The sequence below is a fragment of the Simochromis diagramma genome, unplaced genomic scaffold (assembly GCF_900408965.1).
Source record: "Simochromis diagramma unplaced genomic scaffold, fSimDia1.1 OVJJ01000682.1, whole genome shotgun sequence".
Lineage (NCBI taxonomy): Eukaryota > Metazoa > Chordata > Actinopteri > Cichliformes > Cichlidae > Simochromis > Simochromis diagramma.
The window spans coordinates 2,958,281-2,985,401 of NW_024387359.1; the positions used below are offsets into that span (position 1 = coordinate 2,958,281).

The following is a 27,121-nucleotide window of genomic DNA, read 5'->3' on the forward strand; positions in this document are numbered from 1 at the left end:
GTCAGGCCCCCATGGCGTGGACCAAGCTCCTAGTTAAACTCGGGAGGCATATAGGCATTTCCTCAGTGCTTAATTGTGGGATGGTGGTGCTTTGTAGATACAGTAATCCTAGCAACAACAATCTAATCAGGCAAGCTAACCGATCTTTCATTAGTCTTAAATTACTGCCTGTTATTCATTGTATACAAAACAGAGTGAATCCTCAATGCCAGGATCTCCTCTTTGGCACTAAACTTCTAGAGCAATTACCTCACTTACCTCAATTGACTAGGGTAAATAAATCTGATTTGATTGGCTGATTCCTGCCTCTGAAAAATGTAACTTTTCAGTACAAGCGGCACAAATCATTGGAACCAACAGTTCTACAGTTCAGTTGAGCATCACATGATGTCATGCTGTATCATGCTGCTATAGGTTTAGGTTGCCAGGGGCCTTTCCACAGTACACTGAGTACTTCCTCATAGAAGTGAGTTCTTTTTCCCCACCATTAACAAATGCATGCTCAATGGAGATCAACAGGGAGTCTTTCTCTAATATTGTAAGTTCTTTACCTGAGAATATAAAGTGCCTTCAGATAAATTTTGTAAACGGGCTCTATGTAAATAATACTGAATAACAGCCACTAGGCAATGCACATGATGAGGCATAAACAAAGAGAAATACTGGTTTATTTTTAACAAAAAGCATCATTTATTGTGCAACAATATTACATTTCCAGTGAATTCATATCATTGTAGGAAAACCAGGACAACAAGGAAGCAGTGCAAGAACCTCCATGCACAAGCATCATTGAAAAACAGCTGACTCGAGTTTTGACTCTGTGGAAATGTGTGTGTGCTGGTTTCACTCGATTTCGGAATGGACCATTACTGTAAAATAATTTACAGACATAAAGCAAAAAAGCCACACAAAAAAACCTGATTTGGCTCAATTAAATATTTCCTTCAAGATCAATAAGTTTGGCCCAAAGCAAAAGATAAATAAGCAACAAATTGAAGAAAATTACCTTAACACATGTCAAATGGAAAAACATTCAAAACTTAAAAAACAAAAGAGCCACAACAAAATAAAAAGAAAAAAAGAAAAAAAGGCAGTGATAGTTCCAAAGTGGATAAATGACTTTGCTGGAAACATTTGTTTTGATTGTTCACATTTACTCTGAAACATGAGCCGATTTAAAAATCTACTCCTCAATATGGCAAGTAAAGAATATTAATATTGATATTTCTGTGGCTAAAAAAGTAAACGACTGTACAAATCTGTGCTTTTCTAAAAAATATACTCCAAAAAATTGCTATATCTTTCATACATATACAAAATATCCCCGAGTAATAAGTAAGAGGTATAAAAAGATGCTGTGGAGTCACTGTACAGATGGGCTTATGGCACAGAAAAAGATGGGAGGACAATCAGTGCTGTGTATAAAACCAAGACACTAAGTTGTAGAATCAATACTAAAGTAAGAAGACAGACATTGCTATATGTTGGTCGAGGAACGGAGGACGTGGAATCTCTTCAGGGTCATTCGGATGGATCCCAGCTCACGGTTCAGCCTCTCCAGACGATTCTCTAAAGCCACCTGAGGGTGGAAGTGGAGCAGAAAGTTCAGTGGCAGCCATTTCAAAAGTAAGTTAGCAGGTTCAATACATTAGTATCTGATTTAAGCAATTGTATTAACTCTAGGGATGTTGACCTGTCTGGGAGGTCCCAGCAAATTGTTTTTAACTATTTTAACTGATCCCCCTCCCCTCTCCATAACAGCTGACTATGTGGAGAGGGTGTCCTCCTTTAAGTTCCTCAGTACCCACATTTCCGAGGACCTATCCTGGACAACTAACACATCAGCCCTGGTGAAGAAAGCCCAGCAGTGCCTTCATTTCCCGAGAGTTCTGAGATGGAACAGGCTGCAGACTGACCTACTAGTGTCCTTCTACCGTGCCACAATCGAGAGTGTGCTGGTGCACGGCATCCCTGTGTGGTACGCTGGCTGCACAAAAGCCGATAAGAATAGACTCCAGAGGGTCATCAGAACTGCAAAGAAGGTGATCGGCTGTCCACTCTTCACCCTGGTCTTCATTGCCAGCTCTAGATGTCTCTCCTGAGCCAGGGCAATTATAAAAGACCACCTCCATCCTAACCACCATCTATTCAACATCCTGCCCTCTGGAAAACGGTCGCAGCAGATGCCCGCCCCTCCCTGAGCCTGGTTCTGCTGGAGGTTTCTTCCTGTTAAAAGGGAGTTTTTCCTTCCCACTGTTGCCAAAGTGCTTGCTCATAGGGGGTCATATGATTGTTGGGTTTTTCTCTGTATCTATGAAGCGCCTTGAGGCGACTTTTGTTGTGATTTGGCGCTATATAAATAAAATTGAATTGAATTGAATTGAATTGAATTGAATTGGAATAAGGTTCAGATCCATCAGGTACAAAACCAACAGACTAAAGGACAGCTTCTAACCGTGGGCAGTCAGAAAAATAAATGCAAATTAAGAGTTTTTTTACAATCACTCTGTTGCTGCTACTTGCTATTTATTATGTTGCTGTGTGTGTGTGTCTTTTTGTTTCCATGCAATATTCTGTTCTTCCTCCGCAATATTTCAGCAGATGTGCAATTTCCATCCCTTAACAACCATAGCCCTTCCACCCTTATTTATTATATTTTATTACAACGCCTTGTGCACACCCCCACAATGCTCCCTGTAACACAAACATCGTGTATATAGTGTTCTTATATTGTTTTTCTTCTTCTTTCTTGTATATTGTTTTCTTTTCTTTCACACCTTTGTGGTCTTGTTTCCTCATTTCATTGTGCAAGCAACTGAACATTGACAATAAACGTTCTAAGTTCTTCTAAGTTCTAAGGTTTATTTTGAGCACCTGACGGCTTTATTTTGCTTCTCATCCGTAAACTCTCTCCATACGCTTTCACGTATTTCTTGCGTAGGTGATAGAAGAGGGTTGCCATGTTTGATTCTGAGGTGGGGACTGGTTGCATAATTTGCATAGTACAGTTTTCTGGTCCGTGTCAGACTTTTCATAACCAAACCATGTCCATGCTACAAAGGTAGCCCCTCATTTAGAAGCTACCTAAGCTCCTCGATTTGTTTTGACTGATCCTTCTGTTTGGAGCTACCTGGTTCTGCCTCATCTTGACTGGCCATGCTGGTGTTCTCTGTGCCTGCATCCACGTGGTGACTGTAAGTGCCATTTAGAGTTACTTCATGTTTTTATTTGAGGTAATTTGTTTGATGCATATTATAAAATTTGATGTTTGAGAATAAATGTATTTTGTCAGGTCATGTTCAGTTTATTTCAAAAAACCTCAACAGGAGTTTCAACTTTATTGTGAAAGGTTTATGTGGAAAATAAACAAGCAGACGGCGGAGCCACACAATGTTTTACCATTGTGGTTGCTAACGACAAAGCATAAAAACCGTCGCTTTTCCATCTGTAGTGTGGTTATTTTAAATATAAGAGAAAGATAGAACTTTAAAAAAATAATATAGCCACTACAGTGACCATCAAAACAATGAAAAAATATTGCCATAAACAGTTTGTGACACCACAAAACAAATGATCGTGTAATATGAAATGATAGACATTTTCATATTGTCATCCGAAACATATATCAAACAGCCCTACAGTAGAATCAATGATTCTAATTAGCTAATGCATTTAGTTTGGTCCACAAAGCAGAATCTACTATACAAGGTTGACAGCAGCTCAGAGTCTCTACCTAATCACAGTGGTAAGCTTTGAACGAAATGCTAACAAAGCATACTACCATACTAACATGTTGAGGTTTAGCAGTTTTATTTAAAGTGTCAGTATGTTAACGTTTGTTAAAAAGCCCTGCATACGACACAGTTCAGACTGATGGCAATGTTTTCTGGGTCTTTATTTTTTTAAATAAAAAAACAAAGTATTGAACAACATTTAGCAGTTGGTGGCTAAATCTAAAATGTATCAATAATATCAACAACCACCATAAATAAATCCTAGAAACATAATAATAAATATTTGGATGGTTTCCGTGGAGCCTTACCTCATCTAACCTGGTCTGTAGGCTCACTCTGCCGCCTGCACCAGGCATCCGGCTCAAAGCTGCCTCAATCTGTACATCACACATTCAGAGGTTAATCATGTATGACCCAAAATAATGATATTAATTAAATACCCCTCACATGAAACACATTCAATGGACTCATGTATAACGCAGAGTAATATTCCCATGTCAGCAAGGTAGAGACAGGAGGGGAGAGGGGGGGGGCAGTATAAACCTCCTAAAAATACAAGTTATTTAGCAGCTCTGTAAAAACAATGAATTCTGGCCTATGTGTCAAGGGATGCAAGGGTCTCTTGACACCCTTGCAAACACTGGACATTCTGGTGTTTAAAATAATTGCAAATTTCCTTTTGTAATTACAAGCAGAATGTGATGAAACAATCACTATGACTTGGAAGTGTATCAAAGAGATATTAAGAAAAAGTTAAAAACAGGGCACTTGTATCACAAGCTGTTATAACAAATCAATAAAGTACAAAGTCTGCCCAAAATGAGAGGAAGAGGAAATCCTAATACCAAAGCAGAAGGACAGGTGTTCTAGTTAATTGGACAGCAAACAGGGTGGCACAGTGGTTAGCACTGTTGCTTGACAGCAAGAAAGTCCTGATTTGAATCCACTGGCTTGCTGGGAACTTTCTATGTGGAGTTTTCATGTTCTCCCAGTGCTGGGTGGGTTCCCCCATGTACTCTTTGTTGTAGAGTGGCGAGATAAAGGCTGTTAATATCAATGTTTGCCATGTCCCAACAGCTTATAAGGGAAGCTAAATTTTGGAATGTTACTACGCTCATGTGTTTGTTTGTTTTTTGTTAATAACCATCTATCTAGAGGCAGGGAGACTAGATTATCTTAGGGTAAAACCAAGTACACCCTTAACTTGTTACCAGTTCATTAATGGGCTAACACTGAGAAATACCATTCACTAGCCCCCCCACACCTACAGACTCATCAGAAAACTTCACGTGCATGTTTACCTTTTTACACCATTTTTAAAAAGACACCAGTGTTCCACTTACATACATACACTGATTTGATAAAAAAGCAGATACTACTGCATATTGTGACATGCCTTTGAACTCTCACCTGCTGTTTCTCCTGCGTCAACTCGTCAAACAGTTTCTCAGCCTCCGCCAGTGACTGGATTCTGTGAAGTGAGGCTGAGTCTTCACAGGGGTCCTGCGGGTCAGGTCCACTAAAGCCTCCCTGCTCCTCCCAACCCAGCTGGGAGTTTTCATCCTGTGGGGTTTCACCACCAGAGGACTCTGGCAGAGAAAGGGAAAAAAAAAACATTATTAATATGCTCCCAGTAAATACACTCACTGGTCACTGTTTTAGATCTACTGTCTGCTATGTGTGCAAAAAAAAAAAAAAGAAAAAAAGAAAGTTACTGAAGTGTTACTACAGCAATAACAGAAGTAGTGAAGATTAGTGTAATTAATATAACAAATTAATTATAATGTACCTTCTCGCACTCTAAAGCAAAACCTTAAAATAAATAATGCCCAACGGAAAATCAATTCAAATCAATCAAGCATCAGGTTTTATTGTTACATTGCATATTAAAAGAGTCATCATCCATCCATTCTTACATTAAAAGATAAGTATAAATAATCACCCTGTTATTCAGTATCATTTAAACTGGTTTATGGTAGGAGTACAGCACCAAAACAATGCAATAAATCTGGTCAAACAACAAAAAAGCAGTACTTAACTGAATTTTCTAAAAAAAAAAAACTGTATCTGTGCGTATAAATATGTTACCATCTTCTCTGCCTGTTGACGTAAACTGGAGTCTTTTCTTCGGACTGCTGCTGTGGAATGAGTGACGTCTCCTGTCAACTTGTCCGTCAGGCCTGTAGACAGCACACAATGAGGTTTTAATTCAACAAAAAACAAGTGTGACAGCTGCTGTTCAGGGGCTTATGTGATAAAGCAGTGAGGTGTTTATATTTCATTTCATGCTCTAACTGACTTTGAACAAACCTGTGTTCTGTGTGACACTCTTTACAAGGTTTTAATGTGTGTAGGGAGCAGTGGGATGACACCTGGTGGTAAATCTCAGCAAGCAGTGTTTACGACAAATATATGACGCAAGGGTTACTCTGTCCTCTGTGACATGGTGCAACTAATAATGTTCACTAATAGATGCCAGAGCTCCACTGCTAATATTTCTCGACGGTAGCTCACCCACACCAAAATCTTTGACACATCTCTCTCCAAGCTAACTAAGATCTGAGCTGAGATACCCGAGCATTTGGCTTTGGGGGGTTTTTTGTTTTCTTTTTTTTTAGCCTGCCACTGTGTAGTAGCAGTGAAAATTTTTTTCCAATATTCCAACTATCATTTGGTTTGGTGAGCTCAATTTAGGACCCAAAGGGAACATATTGAGTGTAGTTTGATGTGTTTCATACAGATCTTACACTTGCTTCCCAGACCACATTATGACTGTACCTGGCTTCAGAACATTTTGAATGATAGTCATATTAATCCGAGTAGCACAAAGAAATGTACAGGGACTGCACTACTTGAGAAAAATGGTGCAACACCAGACAGGTTACTGCAATGGGACTTTTCTGTGGCCTGAATATTGACCTACAGGCTGTAAAATACATCCATATTACTTCCCAGAGGAAAGTGTCAGAGAATCACTGTGGCTATCCGGTTGTTAAGTGAAGACATATGAACCCTGCTTCGGGGTCCAAACTACATTGGGATTATAAAGGCTGTTGTCTTTTTAACGCTTTAATGCTTTGTATCTTGTTCTGCTTAATCTGAACAGTCAGCGATCACTGTCGGCCTCACATGACTAACTTCATATTGTGAATGGATTATCTCAGTTTGGCCCGTTTTCAGCGTCTTTTATCTGCCATGTGATTGCATTTGTCTCTAACCATCGGGGACCCTCACGTTACCTTCTAATGAGGAGGAAATAGTGTTCATCCTCCAGCTTTACTGTGCTAATGTATTTATATCATCCTAACCATAGCATATGCCAGCTAGCCCCAACTTCAGTACTCCTACAATCATCACTGCTGTTTAGTTTTCTGTCTTCATTAATGTGATAAGTGATAGTAGAGCTTTATGTTTTAATTTTTCAGAAATCCTTCAGTCAGAATATGGCATATCATCTTTAAATAGAAACTAGCAAGGTAACTCCCTGCTAACTTCTAACTCTTTTAAACTTTAGAAATCCTGTTTTCATGGATGCCTGGATGTTACACTTGATTGTTACACCTAGTAGAGCTGCCACACTGATCATTTTATTAAAGATGAAAGAATTTCGACAGTTTTTAATTCGGTGATACCACAGTATTTGTTTGAGTTTGGGAGCTGAAGAGGAGTTTGGACCCAGAAACAGCTAATGACATCAGACTTAAAAGGCGGGTAGTGAATGTATAATGAATGGATATAGAAAATAAACTGTGTACCCTCAGTACAGCTTACTGCACAGGCAGCAGAACACTTTCCCTAATATATGTTTCAACTCCACTGACATGAGGACAGATGCAGAATAACTTATTTTATTGTTTTTATTTAGGTTTTGATTTATTGAGATCTTTTTTGAATTATTTTGTTGTGCTCTTTTTGTGGCATCAATTTTGGCACATAAAGAAAGTTCAGGTCATGTAAAAACGTGCCCATATGGGAGAGCTCATATTATGTTATTTCTAGATGGTTTAAAATAAAGAATCACTAGTTAAAATATTGTGAAGCACAGTGAATACTAAATTCCCCCTCTCCCTGTAATGTTAATGCTGTTCAAACACGGCTTACGGAGAACTTGTGCAACAATACAAGGTAATGTGATGTATGTTTCTTACCTGTGGAGAAGGTATTCCTCTCTTGGCATTGGGTGACCAAAAGCAGTGGAGTAATTTTCAGTCGGGCTGCGTTTAGGGCTGGACTTCGCAGACAGAGGCATGAGTAACATTTCCCTCTTTGCTGAATGGAAGAAAAGAGTGTACCACTAAGTAAAGCTCACACAGCCCTATTAACACTATCACACTGAGTGTGTCACAGGAGACAGAGCCAAAAACAATGTCTTTGTGTTTTGTGTTTCCAATTAATGAAAGTAATTCAAATTACAGACAAACAGTGGACTCCAGCAGTGTACAACTTATTACAGTAATCACAATACCAGTCAACCAATTATAGCAGCAAGTAGTGAAGCCAATACAGAAAACAAAGGCAACTAAGCCATCTGATTGCTACCATAAATTTCAGACACAGTATATACATCTTAAGTCATACCAAAAAAAATTAAACAAGACACTTGATTTTACTCATTTTTTGATTCCTCTTTAAATGGTAACTGTTCTTATATTTGCTGTTTTCTACTCTGAGTACTCGTTAAATACAACTTGCTTGATTCATATATGTTTTTCTATGTAAGTGCTTTCCATCTAACATTCACACAGAATTATACTCCAATGGATGAATTGGAGAGCAACTTGGGGTTCTTATCTTGCCCAAGGCTATTTGGCATGCAGACTGGAGTAGTCGGGGGTTGAACCTTCCATTTAGTAGGTGACCTGCTCTACAACCTGAGCCACCGTCACCCCTAAATGGAGGTAGAATGACTGGAAGCTCTTACTGGGTGTAGCTGTGGGTATGCTTCGGTGTGCTGGAGGAGGCAGTGAGGAGGATCTGTGGCCCTCTGGAGACAGACTCCTCTGAGCTCTTAGCAGAGCAGCAGCTCTTTCTGCTCCACTGCGACTTTTCGATCCTCCATGTTCAGCTCCAGCCACAACTCCTCGAGGTTTAACCAACTCCTTCTCTCTGTGAAGAAGTCCAGCGCGCTCCTGAATTGGCTCTTTGTATCTTCTCTCGACAAACCCAACAGTGGTTCTCTGGCTACTGACCCCTACAGAGACAAAAACATAATATAATCCAAGAGCAGCTTAAAAAGTGCATCCAGTATAAGATTTAACAACAGGATGTGCAATAAGGTATAAGCTGAGCCATCTCCAGACAGAAAAGCAAGAAATGACAAGTGACTACAGAAGACCTGAAAGTAAAGAATAAAATCCTGGAACTTAATGTGAATCACCACAAATTAAATAATGTCACATGTACTGAAAGTGTACTAAATAGAGGAATGATTACAGTAAGAAACCCCCTTTTAATTGTAGCTGCTTTTGTAAAACCAACACTGAGGTCTGACCTAACTGTTTGGCCACAAATCTTCATTTGACATGTTGGGCTATATAGCAGCTGTATAATTTCTCATTTTTTCTCAATTAGCTTGTTTTCCAGGAGTCACTCTTTCTGATTTGAGCTACAGGACTGAGGAACATTTTTTTTCATGGTTAGCTGCTTAGAATTTCAGACAGTCCCTCAGTATAAAGTGGCCTTTGTAAATGTGTGAGTGAGAGTCATACTATGGTTGGTGGAGCTGTTCTTACAGGGGGCCCGGGTATCTGTGGCTTTAGTCTCCTCCAGCTCTATCAGGGCCCTCATCATGGGTGTCAGGGCACAGGATCCTTCTCTGTGACTAGCGTCCTGGTGGCCAGCACTCTGCTCCTGGTGTCTGATCTGAAGAACAGACTGTTCACACTCTGGAGGAGATGCACACCTGTTGGAGAAGATCTCTGTAAATCACTTACAGTTGTACTAAACAAAACAAAAAAACATCCTCAACAATCAGAAACACACCTCCAGCTCCCAGCAGCTGAAGGGGTGTCCACGGAGCTTCCTGTTCCCGATGAATGATCATTTAATGGATACAATGCCCTTTTGTGGACTGTTGATTGATTAGGTCTTCTGACACTTTTTAGCTGGTCTGATAGAAGAGGAGACGTTCTGTGGGTGACATCTGGCTCTGCTTTGCCTTTACTGGGTGACAGCAGGAGGTCCGGATGGTGGAAAAGGCTGTGGACACGTTAAAAGGTTAAGAATTTGGCACGCATCAGTTTATACACCCCTTGTAAGCACTGCACTTACAAAATATTTGAGCTTAAATTGGAAAGATATAATAAGAGAGACATGATTAAAAACATTAAAGAAAATCTTTAGTTATTAGTTCATCATTCTTATTCTGATGGCATACTTTTGTTTATTATTAAAAAAAGTAAAGATTCACGTAATCTATGTTCCTGGTTGTGCTTTTCAAAACTCAAATCATCAAGTTTTGTGACCCTGGCAATTTAAAGCAAAAACCACATCTGAAACAAGAATTTTTAGTAGAAGAGTTCACATTGTCAAAGACCCAAGATGGTGATCAATACAAAGGAGAATGCTCGCTGTTTTATTAACAGTTACAGAGTCCCATATCAAATCTGTTCCATATCACATTGGAGTTCTACTGTACAGTCCTGAAGCGTCTAAATGTTTGCAGAGCACATCCTGCAACATTATAATCAATGAAAGTGGCCAAACCAGGTGGCAACAGGACATAAGTAGGGCATATGTAGAGGGGACTAAAAATAGCAGTACTAAAAATAGTTGTCCAGAGACCAGAAGGTATCACAGTGGCACATTCAACAGGACGTCCATGGAATGCTTTAAAAATACCACCTCTGTTCGTCAAAGGTATCAGAGAAGATGGCCTTGATAGGAAATCAAACAAATTTAAACCAGGTAAAGATTCTTTTTATGGATTATTTAATGGGTGGAGTCCCTGACATTAATGATTACACCTTGTGAAGGATTTCAGTACTTTTTGTGCTTACCCAGCTCCAGAAGGTTGTATGTTACTGTGGGAAACATAACGGGCCCTGGCCTGGTTCTCATGCTCCAACTGCTTCACCTGAGACTCCAGCTTAGAGATCACTCTGAGGGGTTTAATCACAAACATACACATGAAATAACTAAACCAACGCTGTTTAGATTCAAAGAGTCATAGAAGTATTTCAAAGGCAGGTACAACAAGCTATGCTGGCTCATTTATTTCTTTTTTCACTACACAGCACAAGGCTGTTTACTTTAATGACTGATGGAGATGTGCAATCAGTAGCTGTGATCAGAAAACAGCAAACAATGTTAATAAGTGCAAACGATAATATATGATTGTAAATAAATTCCAAATAAAATGTTAATTATTGTGAGGCTATAAAACACACAGCAGCTTCACCCATCTGCTTTTTAAATTTGAAATTAAGGGTCCACCAATCACATGAACAGACAGCTACTTCAGACAATGGATGGACAGAGGGGCTGTACAACATCTCTGTAAGCTCAAGTAGGATTATTTTGAACTGTGAGTCATACAACACTACTCTAGTCCAGTGCAAGAATAAAAATATGAAAATGGAAATGAGCATATTAGGTCCTCTTTAATGTCAACATTTTGCAAGAAAAATTCTCAAGGCCTGGCTGTAATTTGCTCCTCTGTTTTACAGATCATAGTAATTAACATTTGCACTGTGACTCCATTAGTCCTTGACGCTTAGAGCAGCTTACACATTTTCTATTTTTAAAGTCTTCTGTGTATTCAAAAAATAAAACATTTCTTAGGTTCCCCAAAGTCTCTTTACACACAAGGTCATATGTTATTTCAGTGGATGCTGATGTAGGCCTTACCCTTTAGGTTATTAAGTCAAAAACAGATAAGCTAAAGTACTCCAATTTATAACTACCATCTGTTCTTATTGTTGACTTGGCACACTTTATCAATGTGCTCCCTCTATAGGCATCAATTAGCAGGCAAAGGGGAAACTGCAAGGAGACAATGCTGCCTAGCACCAGAGGCCAGCACTATTATCTATTTTTAACAGGATCATCATTAGGCTTTATCGATTAATATTCTTTTCTCCGTCTCCCTGCTGAATACCACCCACCACTGCAGCCCTTTCACAAAAATGCTCAAACCAGCAAGTGACAATGAAACACTGACAGGCCGGAGACCAATAACACTGTAACATTTTGACCTTGACCTAAAGTGACCTTTAAACAAGCTGGTAGTCTTGACTTTTTAACCTTTAGATCCAGCTCACCTACCGTCACTCTCTTCACTCACCTCTTTAATTCAGATATCTGATCATTGGAATCAACAAGCTTATTCTCTGCTGACACCAGGTTGTTCTGTAGATAAATAAATGGGGAAACTCCATGAAGCCAAACAAATCAAATAATCACAGTAAGGTTTTAATGTAAATTTCAGTGAGAGAATCATTACCTTCAATCCTTCATGGTCTTTTATCAGAGAATCATATTCTCCAAGCAGCTGAGGAAACAAAACCACAGACATCTTAACCTTGGACGCCAGCATTACTGCAGTGCTGACAAAGAGTGATTTACTTTCTTGCTCTTAATACAAAATTCTGAAAATGTGACAGTAGTACTGACAATACTTCAGACGAAAGAAAAATCAATATTAAAATCAATGAAAAATGAGGTGGATGTGGTGGCTAACATGGGGTCATTTAATAGTTTGGTTTTTTTAAACTTAATTTTTAAACACTCTATACATACTATAGCACTGGCAAATGTCCTTTTTTAAAATAATATAAAAAAAAAAATCAAACAAACAAAACAAAAAAGCCCACCAATGTGTAACACTGCCTCTTCATTGTTTAAATACTAAATTAATACATCTTTCTGAAATCTAAAGGAGTATGTAATTTGTTCCGTTAGATAAATTACGCATAAGTTATCTAGCCACATAGTCTGTTGGTTGATCAGGAGTTTAGTTTTTAGTGCAAAAAGTGCACCTCTGTAAAAAATAATGAGCTTGATTTATAACATGTTATAATTTGATAATGAATGCAAAAAATACAATTGCTTTTTGTTTTAGATCAGCATGGTGACATGGTTTTTAGTACTGTTGCTTCACAGCAGAAATATGAGGGTTCGAATCCACCATCTAGCCAGGGCTTTTCTGTGTGGAGTTTGCATGTTCTACACTTGGGTACTCTGGTTTCCTCCCACAGCCCAGAGGCATGCACCTAGTGGGGTTAGGTTCATTGGTGATTCTAAATTGCCCAAAAGTGTGAATGTGAGTGTAAATAGTTCTCTAACTGTGTTGTGTGACAGACTTAATATTTTTTAATAGTACTTTCAGAATTATGTTTGTTTGTTTTTTAAATCCACCGATACTACACTGTCCAGTGTTTCAAAAGACCAGTCATGAAAGTGGCAGAAACTGTATTACACAAAAATTATATGTAGACTATAAAGTGAAAGACGTTTGCTTGTACTCCCCTGCTTTGGAGAACATCTGGCTGTAGCCAACATGAGGTTAAAAGAATCAATACTGGAGCAGATAGTAATCAGATGAACCTGACTGGTGCATCCTTGAAAAAAACACTCTTAACATAGAAAAAACTCTTACATACATCCTCAGCTGCAAACTAATTCCTCAACACCTAGAGCTAGCTGACTGCAGATAAAGTAAACTATCACAAATTATCAAGTCCATTAACAACAGTGCACTTGCCTGATTAAAGGAAATACCTCCGTACTGATGCTACCAGCATCCAGTGAATAAGAGGATGTTCATGTTTATATGACAGTTTTCTGACTGTTATCATGTCTTCATGTCATTCTGTTCTCTCACACTTACATCCTGCAGCATCTTGTACTCTCTCTCCCTCCTGGCCTCCTTCTCATCTGCTTCTCTGCAGGCTTTCTGCGCTGCCTCCTCCAGCTGCCGTACACGGTTCTTCAAACGCGCCACCAGGGCGTCCTTTTCTTTGGCCGAATGTTTGCTTTCTTCCAGTCGCTGTTGCAAAGATTTCACAGTGGCACCTGCTACAGCATAGCGCTCCGGCCATTCTGCCTAATGACAAAAAAAGGACATCAAAATGAAGATATGGAATAAAGATTACTTTCATAGCCATTGACATATTTTTAGAAAACATCCTTGATGAAGTGACAAATTAAAAAGACATTCTAATTAAAACCCAATAAATATAAATGAACACATAAACACGGATTTTCGCATTCACAAGATTTTCAAAAAATTTGACCTATGACCAAACTTGTTGAGAATTCTAGTAGTGTACCTATGGTATCAATTTGAAACTTCTATGTTGCTTGGTTAACGAGTTATCGCATTCACAACTTGGGTGTCCATGTCCCCTGCTGGGTGATGACAATACCACATCAGCTTTTTACGGCTAAGGGGTAAAAATGATATAAAATAAATAGCAAAGCATACCAGCTTTTTTTCCAGTGAGCTGTTTGTTGCCTCTAGTTCTTGAATACGGGTGGTGGCCTCAGCCAAAGCCTGTTCTAGATGCCTGCACCTGTAAATAAATAGCAATAAACAATGAAAGCATAAAAATAATACTACGGGATTTTATGCGTCTTGGTAATTCAGAATATGAATTCAATATCATTCAAGTTTGATTTGACACCTTTTCCCCTTTAATTTCAGCATCTTAACCACAACTTTGCATCATCCTAAATGGAGTACCTATTTTAATGTCCCCTATTGTTAATGCACTGACAGATGCAGAAATGTGTTAAACTTTTGAACCCCTTGACATCAAAAACATCAGTTCACTTATTGGCTATTTCTAACCAAAAGTGACTGTTAACCCGCTGAGGGGACTGTGATTTGGTTCTACATTTAACTGTATCATCCCTGCTTATTTTTCTTGTACATATAAAACAAATTTTTCACTCCAACTCAATATAATGAACAATAATATTTTAACTGAAAATATAGTCCATAAATGCAAACCTTTCTGTGAGCGCATGGTTGCTCTTCTCTAAATCCTGGGGCACATCTCTGAGCTTGAGTTTGTCTCGCAGGATTTGGATCTCAGACTCATAATATGCTTTCAGGTCAGCCACATGCCGAGAATGCTTCTCTCTCAGGTTCTGCCTTAGTCTGAAAAACAGGAGAAGAAAAACAAAACTTTTTTAAAGAAGATTGGTCATGTGTAATGTTACTTTATTCACAGCACTTGAAGTAGTTTTTGGTTCTCTGGGAGGTGACTGGGCATGGCAATGTGATCACGATGCAAAGTGAAGCGAATTCATCTGTTACCTTATTTATCCATTACTTCTGACTTTCTGATAATCACAAATACATACCTCCACTTTTACAAGTACAAAGAGATAATGGGGAAAAAAAGAAGCAATAAATTGGAATGAGAGCAGCTTTCCTTTTGGGGCTGGCTAAAGCCTCTTGGACAGTGCCAGAAACGATTATACTCACCTGTAAATAAAGGAATAAAAGGGGAACTATAACCAACCTCAAGGGTAAAAAGTTTTAAATATGTGCTAACATAATCAATCTTGTTATGAAATGAAGCTATTAAACATGAGATTTCTGTTCACTGGTTCTGGGTCCTATGAAACACATGACGTTCCATGTCCTTATTTCAGGTCCTCTTAACAGAAAACATTAGGTGTAGCTAAAGTGCTAATAGTGTTTGGCAGTATTTTGGATTTATTTGATGTCTTTAGAGATTCATATTGTTCAAATACTAATCGTTTATACTTTATAAACAGACATTTTCAGTTATTTAGCTTCAGGTCAACATTTACCATAAAGGGCCAAATCAAGCATTAGAGTAGATGTTGTTAGAAATTATTTTGTTTGTTTTTTTTTAATTATTTGACACATGTAAAACTTTTTTTAATTTTCATGTTATTTAATTCTGTTCAATCAAGTCTCTAACATTATGTCATGCCCCCCCCAAAAAAAAAAAAAACCCACCCAACTTTAAAAAAAATGTCACCATACAGAGCATTTCTAGTTTTCCTGTGGCGTTGCTAACTTTCTGTAAGGAAACTGAAAAGATCTACCACTCAAAGACAGATTGACACTCAGTGGATTGTTTGAGAATAACATATCAAAACCAAGTGATAGAAAAGGCTCAAACAAGTTCAAGTTAATATCAGTGCATTTTTTTGGAAAGATATAGGCAAATGGTTGAGCAGAACATTATACATTATAACATATGTACGTACAGAGAGAGGACAACAGGATCCTCTAGTGATGATGCTCTTTCCATGTGTGGACTGACTTCATGACGCAGAGAAGCACCAGAGGCTGAACAAGGCTTCAGGGTGCTGGTGTGGGTGTGACTACCCTCCTCTTCGCTGGCTAAGGGAGCACTGGCTCTGCGCTGATGGCTGTCTGTTTGGGAGGACTGAGCCTTATCTTGGGAGGTAGACAGGAATTGGGTTGTATTTCCCCATGGGCTTTGCACTTTAGATGGGGCAGAGACACTGGAGGTATCAGAGATATAGTCTGTATCTCCAGGGTTGGGGCTGCAATCCACCATGCTGTCAGGGGTTATGGGGGTCCCAACTCTAGGGTAGCGGTGGGGCTGATTGGCGAATGATGGGCTGCTGAAATGAGAGGGTGAAGTGAAGCCAGAGGTGCGATCTGACTGCCGCATGTTAGCTGCTGGATCCAGTGTCAACATCTGAAGCACAAAAATACAAATTGTAAGAAAATGTGAACTTGTGGATGTGAAATTTATTACAAGATTACAAGATTAACACGTCACCAGTCAGTTGTATTTTTAAAAAATATTATATTTTTTAATAATTAATGTTTTATCGTGTCATTATCTATCTTCTGTAAATCACTTCTACAATCTTGGGATTGCAGAGTTTGAGTCATGTGACATACCTGCGGTGACAACGGAAAAGAAGTAGCAGAGCCTTCCCAATCTGAACGCCTACAATCTGCTCTTTGCTTGTTCTGATAGATCTCTCTGAGAGACAGCTGAGGTTCCTGGCTTCCCGGAGTCTAAAGAAGACCAAATTAGGCATCAAACCTCAGCATTATAAGCAAACCATGTATTTTATATCAGTCTCAGAAGCCACAGTAAACCGTAACGCAACTCACCAGACTCATGGATGCCTCTTGCAGAAGTAGATAGGCACCACTGTCAAAGCTTTCAGGTAGTGGGTGATAGAGATCACACTCATTCAGACGCCAATACGTGAGGCCTAAAACAAAAAAAGGCTTACTTTAATTGCTATATGCAATAATTTGGAAACATTGTTTGAAACTACAATTTTATCACATATTTCTGGCAGCGCTGGCCATCCTAAAAATATATGTTTTTAATATAAACAAGAAGTCTGATATTTAGTTAATTGCTCAATTGGTTGACACCACTGGCAATGTTTACAATAACAATTTGGCTGATAGCCAGTGCTGATACTATTCATTTTTTATTTGTTTCTGTACCAAAGATTGTTAATATCCCATTATCAATATGGATGGGATATAGCCAACATGGATCAATTCCAATACCAATATTCAGCTGACATATATTTTATATCTTCCTTGTTACTAGCAAAGCTATTAAAAGTACCAAAATTACACCTAAAGAAAGAATTTAGTTGAAAAATATGTGTGTATGTCTATATAAAATATCTTATTGTTGTTCCACTGAGCCTTAGTGTAATCTACATATTATTATAAACACTTAATTGCACCATAGTGTTGGAGTAACACCCCCCCCCCCAAAAAAACAAACAAACAAACAAAACAAAAACAAAAAAACCTTGGAGTGAACAGCTGTTTAAAAAATGGTTGACTGGCTGAGAAAAACGCAACTCTATTGTAACTCTACTATATGTTTAACTGCAAGAAACACAGAAATTAGCTCTTCAGGTATGTGTAGAGATGTATGTTTTCAATTTCTGATATGACCAGGGGCTTCATCTTCTAAAAGAAAAAGTGTAATATCCTGTATTTTTTTTATTTTTATTTCATGTTTTGTACTTGATTTATTTCAATATACTTTACAGTGGCCAAATCCAGTCACTGTGTGTCTGAATTCAAGTCACTGAATTCTTACCTGAGGCTTCAGATGCTAAACTATCACTCCTCCTCAGTGGAAAAGAGCTGGAAGATGGCCCAGCTGGTTGATGCTGAAAACCAATAGAAATGAGTGGATTAGATTCAGCAGCAGGAAAGTAATCAAAACAGAAAAATACAGCAAAAAGAAAAAATACTACAAATAAACACTATGCACTGTTGCTGTTTTGGGTTTGTTTGTTTTATTTTATTTTATCTATGCAAAATCTTGGACAAATAATCCTGGAGAAGAGGCTGTCACCACTTCCTGGGTTATACCTGGTCCTGGGACTCTGTGCTCTCCACAGTGTTTTGACTGTGGGATTCTCTGGGGCTGCGAGGCTGCTCCTGGTACTCTGGTATTTGGGATGACGCTTGTCCTGCTTTGCTCTTCTTGGGCCTCAGTTTCTGCCTCTGGGCCCAGGAGGTCAACTGTTGACTGGTGCTGTCAACAGAATTGCTTAGGGTAAATAAAATTATAATTTCTCAGACAAATGCTGCCTAAACCTCAACAGGATTCTTGCAGGGTATCTAAAGGGTTAAATGAGTATTGTTACAACAAGCATACTGCTGCCAATCCAGTCACTTCAGTGGCTTTTTGTTCTATATTTACTATTTATTTAATATTACAGCAAAGGGTCAGCAGTTTGGAGGCATTCCAAAGATTTCTTTGTTTGTTTGTAACAATTTGTGATTAAAACACTGGTTGCATACGCAGACACAACTGAAAAGCTCTGACAACCGCATTTTCTCTCTTTCTCTCACTACAGTATGTTCAGTTTAACGCTTGTTGAGAATGAGTCACCTGTGTGCCCTCTGCTCCACTCAGAGTGCGAGGTGGTGAACACACAAGTGAGACAGGGAAGGAAACACTAGCACAATGATATATTCCAATAAAGCTTAATAAAGACTCACACTCGCAAACATGTCCAAAATAATTGGGTAAGCACACATACACATGTTTTTGTCCTTAATTACATTTTTAATTTTGTTTTCATTTATCAAAACTTAAGAAAACCACTATTCTAGAGCCATTTACCAAGTGCATTTATATTGTAATACTGTGTTAGTACTTTCCAGATTAAGTTACTAATTCCTAACAGTATTACTAAAGTAGCTAGTGTGATAGGGGGATGATCTACATATGATGATCTAGATACTTGGCAGGATATGCTAAATTTTTGAGAAATATTTATTGTTTTCTTGTTTGAATTTGGGCTTCCTATCATCTGCCAGCCAGAGACTCATGTGACTATGTCATGTTGGGTGGCCATTTAGTTTCAAAAAATGTTTTAGAAAACATCTACAGGCAATTAAATTTGATATTAAATGTATTTATAAAACCAGTTTCAAACACAGAACACTTAACATTGATGGCTTCATCAGTGTATTTCTTTTAGGTCATGTTTACATTCATGTTCCTCACTGTAGGGTATAAACTGGGTATAAACTGACTGCGTGACAGATCTGAAGTGAAGTACACAGTCACTAGCTGCTTGATCCTAATCAATGGTGTCTATATGTTGGGCACCATTTATTTTAAGTAATTAATGAAGCTACTATTGTTGTGTCACATTCATAAATCTGCTCAGCTCTCTTGCTTAATGATTGATGCTGCAGGTGTTGGAAACTCAGAGGCAAGACTTCTACAGGCAGCTGCAGGCAACAAATAACTTTGGCTCCCGACTAAATCTCATTAATTTGACCTGTCACAGACTCTGTCTTTATCACATTGAAGACTTTTCCATTATTTTAAACACTCAACATAGAAAATAAACTGTTGGCCAGCTGAACATGTGTAAACCGTGCCTTTTACCGTGTCTGTAATGTTTATGGACTAGTGTCAGACTTTGTCTATAGCCATTTTCAGATGCTCTTGGGTTAACAGATAGACGTTTATGTCTGAAAAAGCTGAGAAAACACCACAGTACATCCTTACAAACTCAGTTTAGCATGGATGTGTTTGACCTTACATACCCAGAGATTTTCTGCTGATAAACTAGTGATTCATTCACTCCGAGCATCCTCTCATTGGAGAAATCTTGCTGGCAACCAAGCATACTTGTCTCTGTGTCTTTCTGGAAGTTAATGGACCAGTGATGCTTCTCGCTTCTTTGACCAACAACCTCATCTTCTCCCGGTGAACCTGCAGGTTCCAGACTTGACTCCCAAGTAGAAAGAGTCCCATATCCACTGCTGAGCACTGTGGTTGCACGCTCATCCCGCTGATTTGTGGCCTCAGACCTAGGGAGTGGAGGCGATGGGGAGCTAAAAGGGGTATGGACGGGAGCTGCCAGACTGTCATTGTCACTGGACACAGTTTTGGGAACAGTACATTCACTGGAGACAGGGGGGAAAATATAGTCCTTCATGTTTGTGGTACTTTTGCTCACAGGAGTTGGGGAGAACTCCCCATGTGGCTGGACACTAGCCTGGCGGTTTTGGAGCTGAACAAGGGCCTTAATTTCATCCTGAATCAACTGAAAAAGAGGAATTATTTTACTGTAAGAAATTGCTTTCAATATACTCATTAAGATAGTCCCCTTGTAATCCACCATCTCTTTTTTGAGGTGGTCCAATTTCATAAAACAGGACATGATGTTAAATCCAGGCTTACCTGTATTTGGCACTGGTATTGTTCTTGCTGAGCAAGTATTTGCTCTTGGTATTGCTTCTCAACCAGCTGAAACAGATGCAGCCATCGACCCTGTAGCAGAAAAACAAACATCGTTACTTGTCTTACTTTGAATAAAAGCGCGGGCTATTACAAGACAACAGTCACACAGAGATAAACAGAGACACAAAGAATGGCAAGAAGCTGTTGTATTACTAACTGCCATAGCCAGTCGCATGACAGCCACGGGAAGCCGACGGGTAAAGAGATCGGTTTTTATCAGATTCCTTCGTGGAAGAAAAATTGTTCAAGTCATCTTTCCAAAGTCACGAAGAGGCGACAGATCCCCTGGATTGCAGGGTAGGTCCCGAGACACACTGTGCTACAAGAAATCCCTTTCACTGGAAAGAACAGTGACTGTTGCAGTACTCCGGAGCAAAGAGACAGACAGGACGGCCGGGGTCGCTGTCGTGTTTTCTTTGCCCCGCTCCGATTTTAGTGGATTTTAATGCTGTGGCTGACGCCACTGGACTTTTAGTGTTGTGTGATGAAAGTTGGGCAGCAAGCTAATGTCTTTAGTCCACTCTGTATGCTCGTATGAGTCTAACCCTTTCACTCCTTTGATTTTTTCCTGTTTTATTATTTATAGTTTTGTTTAGAGGGAATATTTTACTTTCTTTTCTTGTTTGTTTCAGTTTTAATATAGCTACTTTTTGGATTATTTATTTTTTTATTTGAGATGCGCCAAATCGCACAAAAGACTTAACATTACATCGAAGTTTGGTTTGTTTGTTTTTAATGCTCGCTGGAAGAGACATTTTTATTTTTAACGTACTTTTTGTTTAATTTTGTATTTGTTGTTTGGTCGAGTGTGTAAGACAGATAAACACTGGAACGGCCTGTAAACACAGCCTGTTATGGTGGAAAAAAGAAGCCGGTTTCTCTTTGTTTCCCTCCCCACCACTGTGGAATTTTTATTTAGGAGTTTAGGAGTCAACAGTTGTTCAGTATACAACTGACTCTCTCAAATAGACTGTTTTAAACAGATTACACTACCCGCTCTTACAAAGACAGAGATTTCTCATTGAAATCTACAACTTGCTCTCTAGTTACTGTGCCTTCCACTCTTCTGAAAGATGTATTTGATCCAAGCACCCTCTCCATTATCAACACTTCTAAATCTACTGGTACTGTTCCATCTCTCTTGAAGCAGGTAATCTAGCCCTTGCTGAGAAAGTACAATTTAGACTCCAAATTACCTAATAATTACCAACCTCTACAAACAACCACTACCAAAATTCTTCAGCAACTTATTCCTTGCATACAGAAAAACAACATCTTTAAAAAGTATAAAATGAAAACAATTCTTCTACATCAGCTGCACCTTATTGTAGGGTATCTCAGGATTCCATTTTAGGGCTTATTCTGGTCTCCCAGTTTTGCTTACTCTGGGACAAATCATGAGTAAACACAATCTCTATTCATTCTCATACTGACACTATTCAGCTGCACCTCTGCCTCAACCCCAATGAGAAGCCCACTTTCTGATTAAGTTTGACAAGCAAATTACCTCAGTGGTTAAAAACGTCTTTGTTTTGTTTTTTTAATCTCTGTTCCATATCAAAAATTAAGCCTTTTCTGTATGTGAAAGATCTGGAGATTGTTACTCATGCCCTCATTTCTTCCCACTCAACTACTGCAATTCACTTTACAATTGTCTCAGTCCTCTCTGTCCCACCTTCAGTTTATCGAAAATGCTGTTGCTAGGATCCTCACACGGACTCAAAAAAGACATCATATTATACCCGTTTTAGTTTCTTGATTTCCTGAAAAATTTTGAATTGATTTCATTGATTTCAAGATCCTTCTCTTTGTCAATAGAGCCCTTCATGGTTTGGCCCCTTCTTACATCACCAAGCTCCTACAAACCTGCTCCCTTTCCATGTCCCACTCCCATGAATCGCAGAATACTGACCCAAATGCAGAACACCAAAACAGCCAAGGGTTAAACTCAAAATACATTTTTAATAGGGTTGTTTAAGCAGTCCAAAGAATATAATATCCACAAAGGCAAAATGAATCCAGAGCAGCATGAAACACATGAGGGCGGGTTAACTTACACAGAGACAATAAATAAATATGAATTGAGTAGAGTTGAGAACACAAAAGAAAATAGTTCCATGTACACTAAAGGACTGCAATAGTATGTGTATTTATGAAGGTGCCAGAGAACCCAGCTGTGTACAACAATTATGATACAAACTTCCATTAGAGAGAAAGAAGACATAGGAAGAATTTAATTTTCCTGTGACCTACCCATACAGTAATTAAAGATTGAGAACAGAGTGTGTTATACCCAGGTGTACAAACTGAAAGGCTTCAAGCTTGATGAACTGTGCCATAAAGTGCCTTCACATTGTAGAGCATCACAGTTGTCTGTTCTCTGCAAATCACATCCTGTGTCTGAAAAGATCAGCTGTGGAGTGGTGCTGTGTGGGTGTTGGGGTCTGTAAATGTGTATGTGTGCATCTATCTTACTGTCAGGTGTGATTTGATCAAAAAATACATGTGACAAGTCTGAACTGAGGCTACCAGCAGCCAAATACAGCGCACAAGAACAAACTGCTACAGCAGCAAACACTAACTACACTTCATCATCAGCCTTTCTACAAGACCTATTGTCTTCCAGTCTCAATGGGTATTTTCCTACCTCACAGTCCTTCCAGATCTCAGGGTCTGTCTCTCCACTGCTCTGGATCTCCTGGACCAGGGCCCTAAGGGTCTCCAGGGAGCTTGGATTGATGAATGGTAGGGTCTTCCCTTGTTCAAAGGCTTCATCTGTGCTCAGACATAGGCTCCTGTAAAACAAATTGGATATTGTTAAAATATTGTATCAAGTATTAAAATATTAGATATTAGATTAGAATATATTAGATATGTTTCTCCAGCCAGTATTATTTTATACTGTCTGGCAATATTATTATTATTATTATTATTATTATTATTATTATTATTATTATTATTATTATAGCTGAGCAGTATTTTAGAGACAACTAAATAAAATTATAAAAGTCAAAAAAGATCTCTACTTCTTAGTTCAGCCAATATCTGCAGCCTATCACAGACTTTTCAGTGTCTGATATTTTGTTCAACATGCGCCAATATTAAAAATATTTTTATGCAACATAAGGCAGAAGAATATCCATCTGTATATTTAAAAACAGTGTTTATCTTGAAGAATAGCTCTGACACGTTTGTCTGCAGTACATGCAGCAGAGTAACGTCACAGCTGAGCAGTAGGCAGTGTCAAGCACTGGAAGTTATCTTTAGTCTTTGAAATGTTTTGGTGGAAATTAACAAAATAGCCCTATACTTCCTCTTCCAGTTTAACACTCTATATGTGTAACTATAAATAAATACCACCCAATATGTATACTGTATGTATAGTATCTACTTGAAAGATCCAGTAATCCACGTGCTCTACTACTTTTGATAGAATGCTGCTTAAAGATAGCTTTGTCTGTACATGTCTAAACTCAATCTGTTCAGAGGTTTTCCAAACACAACACAAAAAGGTCCACTGAACACAACAGAGTAATATCAGCACCTATTCAATTTTCCATTCCATTGAAATCTGAGAAATAATCATGTATGCAGTCAATTGTAGTTCTTAGAAAGAAAAAAAACTGTAACAGGAGTTTTAAAAGACCATAAATCAAAATTGACACAGAAAATTGCAGTCAATGCATCTTCATATTCAACACTCCTACATATGTTCAAATTTCCACAAGCATTTAAAGAGATCTGTCACAATAATGGAGAAAATATTCTGCATAAATAGGTAGTAAATGTAAATCAATTTCCTTTTAAGCATTTAAATTTTTTTAAAAATTAAACTGCAACAACACACCTGCATTAGGAAAAAAATATTCAAATATTTAATATTTTAAAAGGGGCAAGTGTTTCTTTTTTTATGCAGACACTTCCTCATACAGTAAGGAACTTAAGAGTTACGGTACCTGATCTTGTTGCATGCTGGTGTGATGTCCATGGGCCTGCACTCCACAGTGCCTCCTGTTGTTTGGGAGGTTGTGCGTCTCCCCTCAGAGACAGCCAGTCCTGAGGCTGATGTCCCCTCAGAAGACACCAGCGAGTTTTCGCTCTCCTTGCCCACATCCCCATCAGCACTGACATGGCAATGGCTCAAAGCCCCTGAGCTGGACACATCCTCTGAGATACTGTCATCTGTGGACATTTTTATGGGCCCATGCAGAGGAAGTCACTCTGACAGCTAGGGACCAAAGGAGAAAAGTTCAGAGTGCTGTTAATCACACTTCTTGTATTTCCAGCTTCAACAACAGGAAGTGCTGCTGAACTGTGAACACGACAATGCATTAATACGTTAATGTATAATACATGTAAAAGCCAAGAAAAGACACCAAATCAACTCTTAGTTTTGATCTTAGATCTAATATCAACATTCAGTAACTGACATAAATATAAGCAACATAAATAAGACATAAACAAAAGCCGTGCACAATATGCAGATTTTTAAGATAATATGTAATTGTTCTTGCTTTAGCCTCTTCTGTCAGTTTGTCTGTCATGACCTGTGTTTGCTGTATGTGAGAGCTCGTCCAACATGGGCAGCTTTGATTGGACACCTAATTAACTTAGCCAACAACAAGAAAATCAACAGAGATAGAGCTCCACAAGCGGTGGGCTGGTTCATTTAGTAAGAAGCTACATTAGCTGTTCTATGGTGTCGGCCAGCGCAACGGATGCTGCAGACAGTTGAAGTTGCCTATAAACTCCACGGGAGCCTGGGTCAGTCAGGCTAAGTTACCAAGCTAGCACAGTAACTACCTCTGACTAGCAGTTCAAAATGGTTAGCTAGCTAGCTCAGTTTGGCTAAGTTGGTTTATGACAGGTTTGTAAGCACAGCGTAGGCACGCAGGAGAGCACGGGTGAAACGATAGCGCACGCGGGTATATAATAAATGATATAAAACAGAAAACTGTGTCGCGCTGATTGGCTACATATAATAAACATTTAACCTACCCGTTAACTTGTATCATTATTTCATCCATATTTCTCTGTGAGTAGTCAAGCTGGCTAGCTGGTTGCTGGTTGGCTACTGCACTGCAGTGGTCGTTGGCTGCTGTAGCGTTCACAGCCCACATTGCTATTGGTCAAAATATTATCTGAAATACAGAGCTGTGATTGGTCGTTACTTTCACTCAGTGTTTCTATTGGTTATGTGGGGGACAGAGGCGTACGCATCTGTTGGGACCGTAGATAAACCAAAAGCATGAGGATTGTAAATTATCAATAACGGGATAAAGACAAATGTTTATTTGACTTAAAGTGTGGCTTTTAAGCCAGATAACTAAAGTCATGAAGAGTTTCTGATTTTATACGCCTTGTTGTGTTTTAAAGTCAGTTTGCTCGATTCTTGAACTAGTGTGTGATGGGTTTCATATTAGACATTTCTCATTTATGGTGTAAAATAAAAGAGTTTAGCAACGATGCATGATTTCCATCGTTGCTAAATTGCATCTTTGATTGTATCGTTTTTTAAATATAGTTTTGTTAGTATTGTTTCAAGGGTACTAGCAACTTATAAAGTAGTCAAACAAAACACATTTTACTCAGGAGAGTGGCTCCTTTTTAAAGTACCTTTGAATGTAAAACAGTGACTACAGTATATACAGTTGCATATAATATAATTTGGTTTCAGCACAGTCAGACCTGTACACCAAACCATATTGTGTGTTTGTGGAACAACCAGAGTAAAAAGTTTCAAAAAGTATATGAATCCATTCATCACATTCTCATTTTTGAAATGTATTTGAAATTTTGTACTTATTTGTTTGGTTGCATTTTGATTATTCAAACGTGTGGAGGAACCCCATGTCCACTGTCACAACGAGTCAGATGTTCTATTTTGATTTCAGATCTTGCATCTCCCATTTGGCTTGGCATTAATTTGCAGGTTTCTTAATTATGGGTATTTCACAATATCTGTGAACACAAAATATGTCACACAAGAATCCATTTTATATATTAGAGGCCTTAGAGAATATGAAAAATACTACTTAAAGATAAAGCTGGGATATGTTAGCGGGGGGTGATTTATTGTCATACAGAAGTAACTCATCAGGTCTCAGAAGCACTTTGTCATCAAAATATTTGTCAATTAATGTTCAGTGAATAGCAGATTAATTGTTAATAACTGTTAAATGTTTGAGAGAAATATTTTCTCCCTTTTGGCATGGATAAGTCTATAGAACTCAGGCAGGTGTACGACCTACCTTGTGATTGGCAGGTCACCACCACATGAGCACTCGGTGCAGTTGACTTTCTGATTCAGTCTACTTTCATCTAGCTTTTAATAGTATTACAATGTGTTATATCATGATGGTTATGTCCATCATCATGGCAAACTAACCAACTGTTGATATATTTCAACCTGGACCAAAATGGTTTACTGATCCATCATCCATTCATCCAAAGAGATGTGTCATTATAGGTAGGTGCTGATTTATTAGTAGGTCAAATTTAATTAATTGACAGACAATCATTGGCCTCTATAATTAGCTATAACTAGTACAATAGTGGGGATAGGTTAAATGATCAATCTAAATTGCCCATAGGTGTGAATGTGGGAGTGAATGTGAGAGCGAATGGTTGTCTGTCTCTGTGTTGGCCCTGCGACAGACTGGCGAC

The 27,121-nt window shown here is 38.6% G+C and overlaps 1 protein-coding gene across 3 annotated transcripts; it reads right to left on the reverse strand.

Annotated features, from left to right (window-relative positions):
* Positions 1-651: 651 nt before the first annotated feature.
* On the reverse strand, positions 652-25,575 carry LOC120718755 (M-phase phosphoprotein 9). 3 transcript variants are annotated; one of them, XM_040007438.1, is made up of 24 exons: positions 25,454-25,575; positions 24,412-24,683; positions 23,103-23,250; positions 20,396-20,485; positions 19,756-20,258; positions 18,058-18,223; positions 17,780-17,852; positions 16,816-16,919; positions 16,597-16,716; positions 15,927-16,381; positions 14,689-14,838; positions 14,161-14,248; positions 13,564-13,779; positions 12,178-12,225; positions 12,019-12,083; positions 10,733-10,834; positions 9,717-9,932; positions 9,443-9,636; positions 8,656-8,925; positions 7,883-8,003; positions 5,823-5,914; positions 5,145-5,323; positions 4,043-4,111; positions 652-1,579 (listed from the first exon to the last, which is right to left on the reverse strand). In XM_040007438.1, the coding sequence occupies exons 2-24, from the start codon at positions 24,645-24,647 to the stop codon at positions 1,478-1,480; spliced, it is 3,807 nt and encodes a 1,268-aa protein (XP_039863372.1). In that variant the 5' UTR covers positions 24,648-24,683; positions 25,454-25,575; the 3' UTR covers positions 652-1,477. The 3 variants fall into 3 exon arrangements, with proteins under 3 accessions (XP_039863372.1, XP_039863373.1, XP_039863371.1); XM_040007439.1 differs by having other exon boundaries at positions 9,467-9,636; positions 15,927-16,387; XM_040007437.1 differs by having other exon boundaries at positions 15,927-16,387.
* Positions 25,576-27,121: the final 1,546 nt, after the last annotated feature.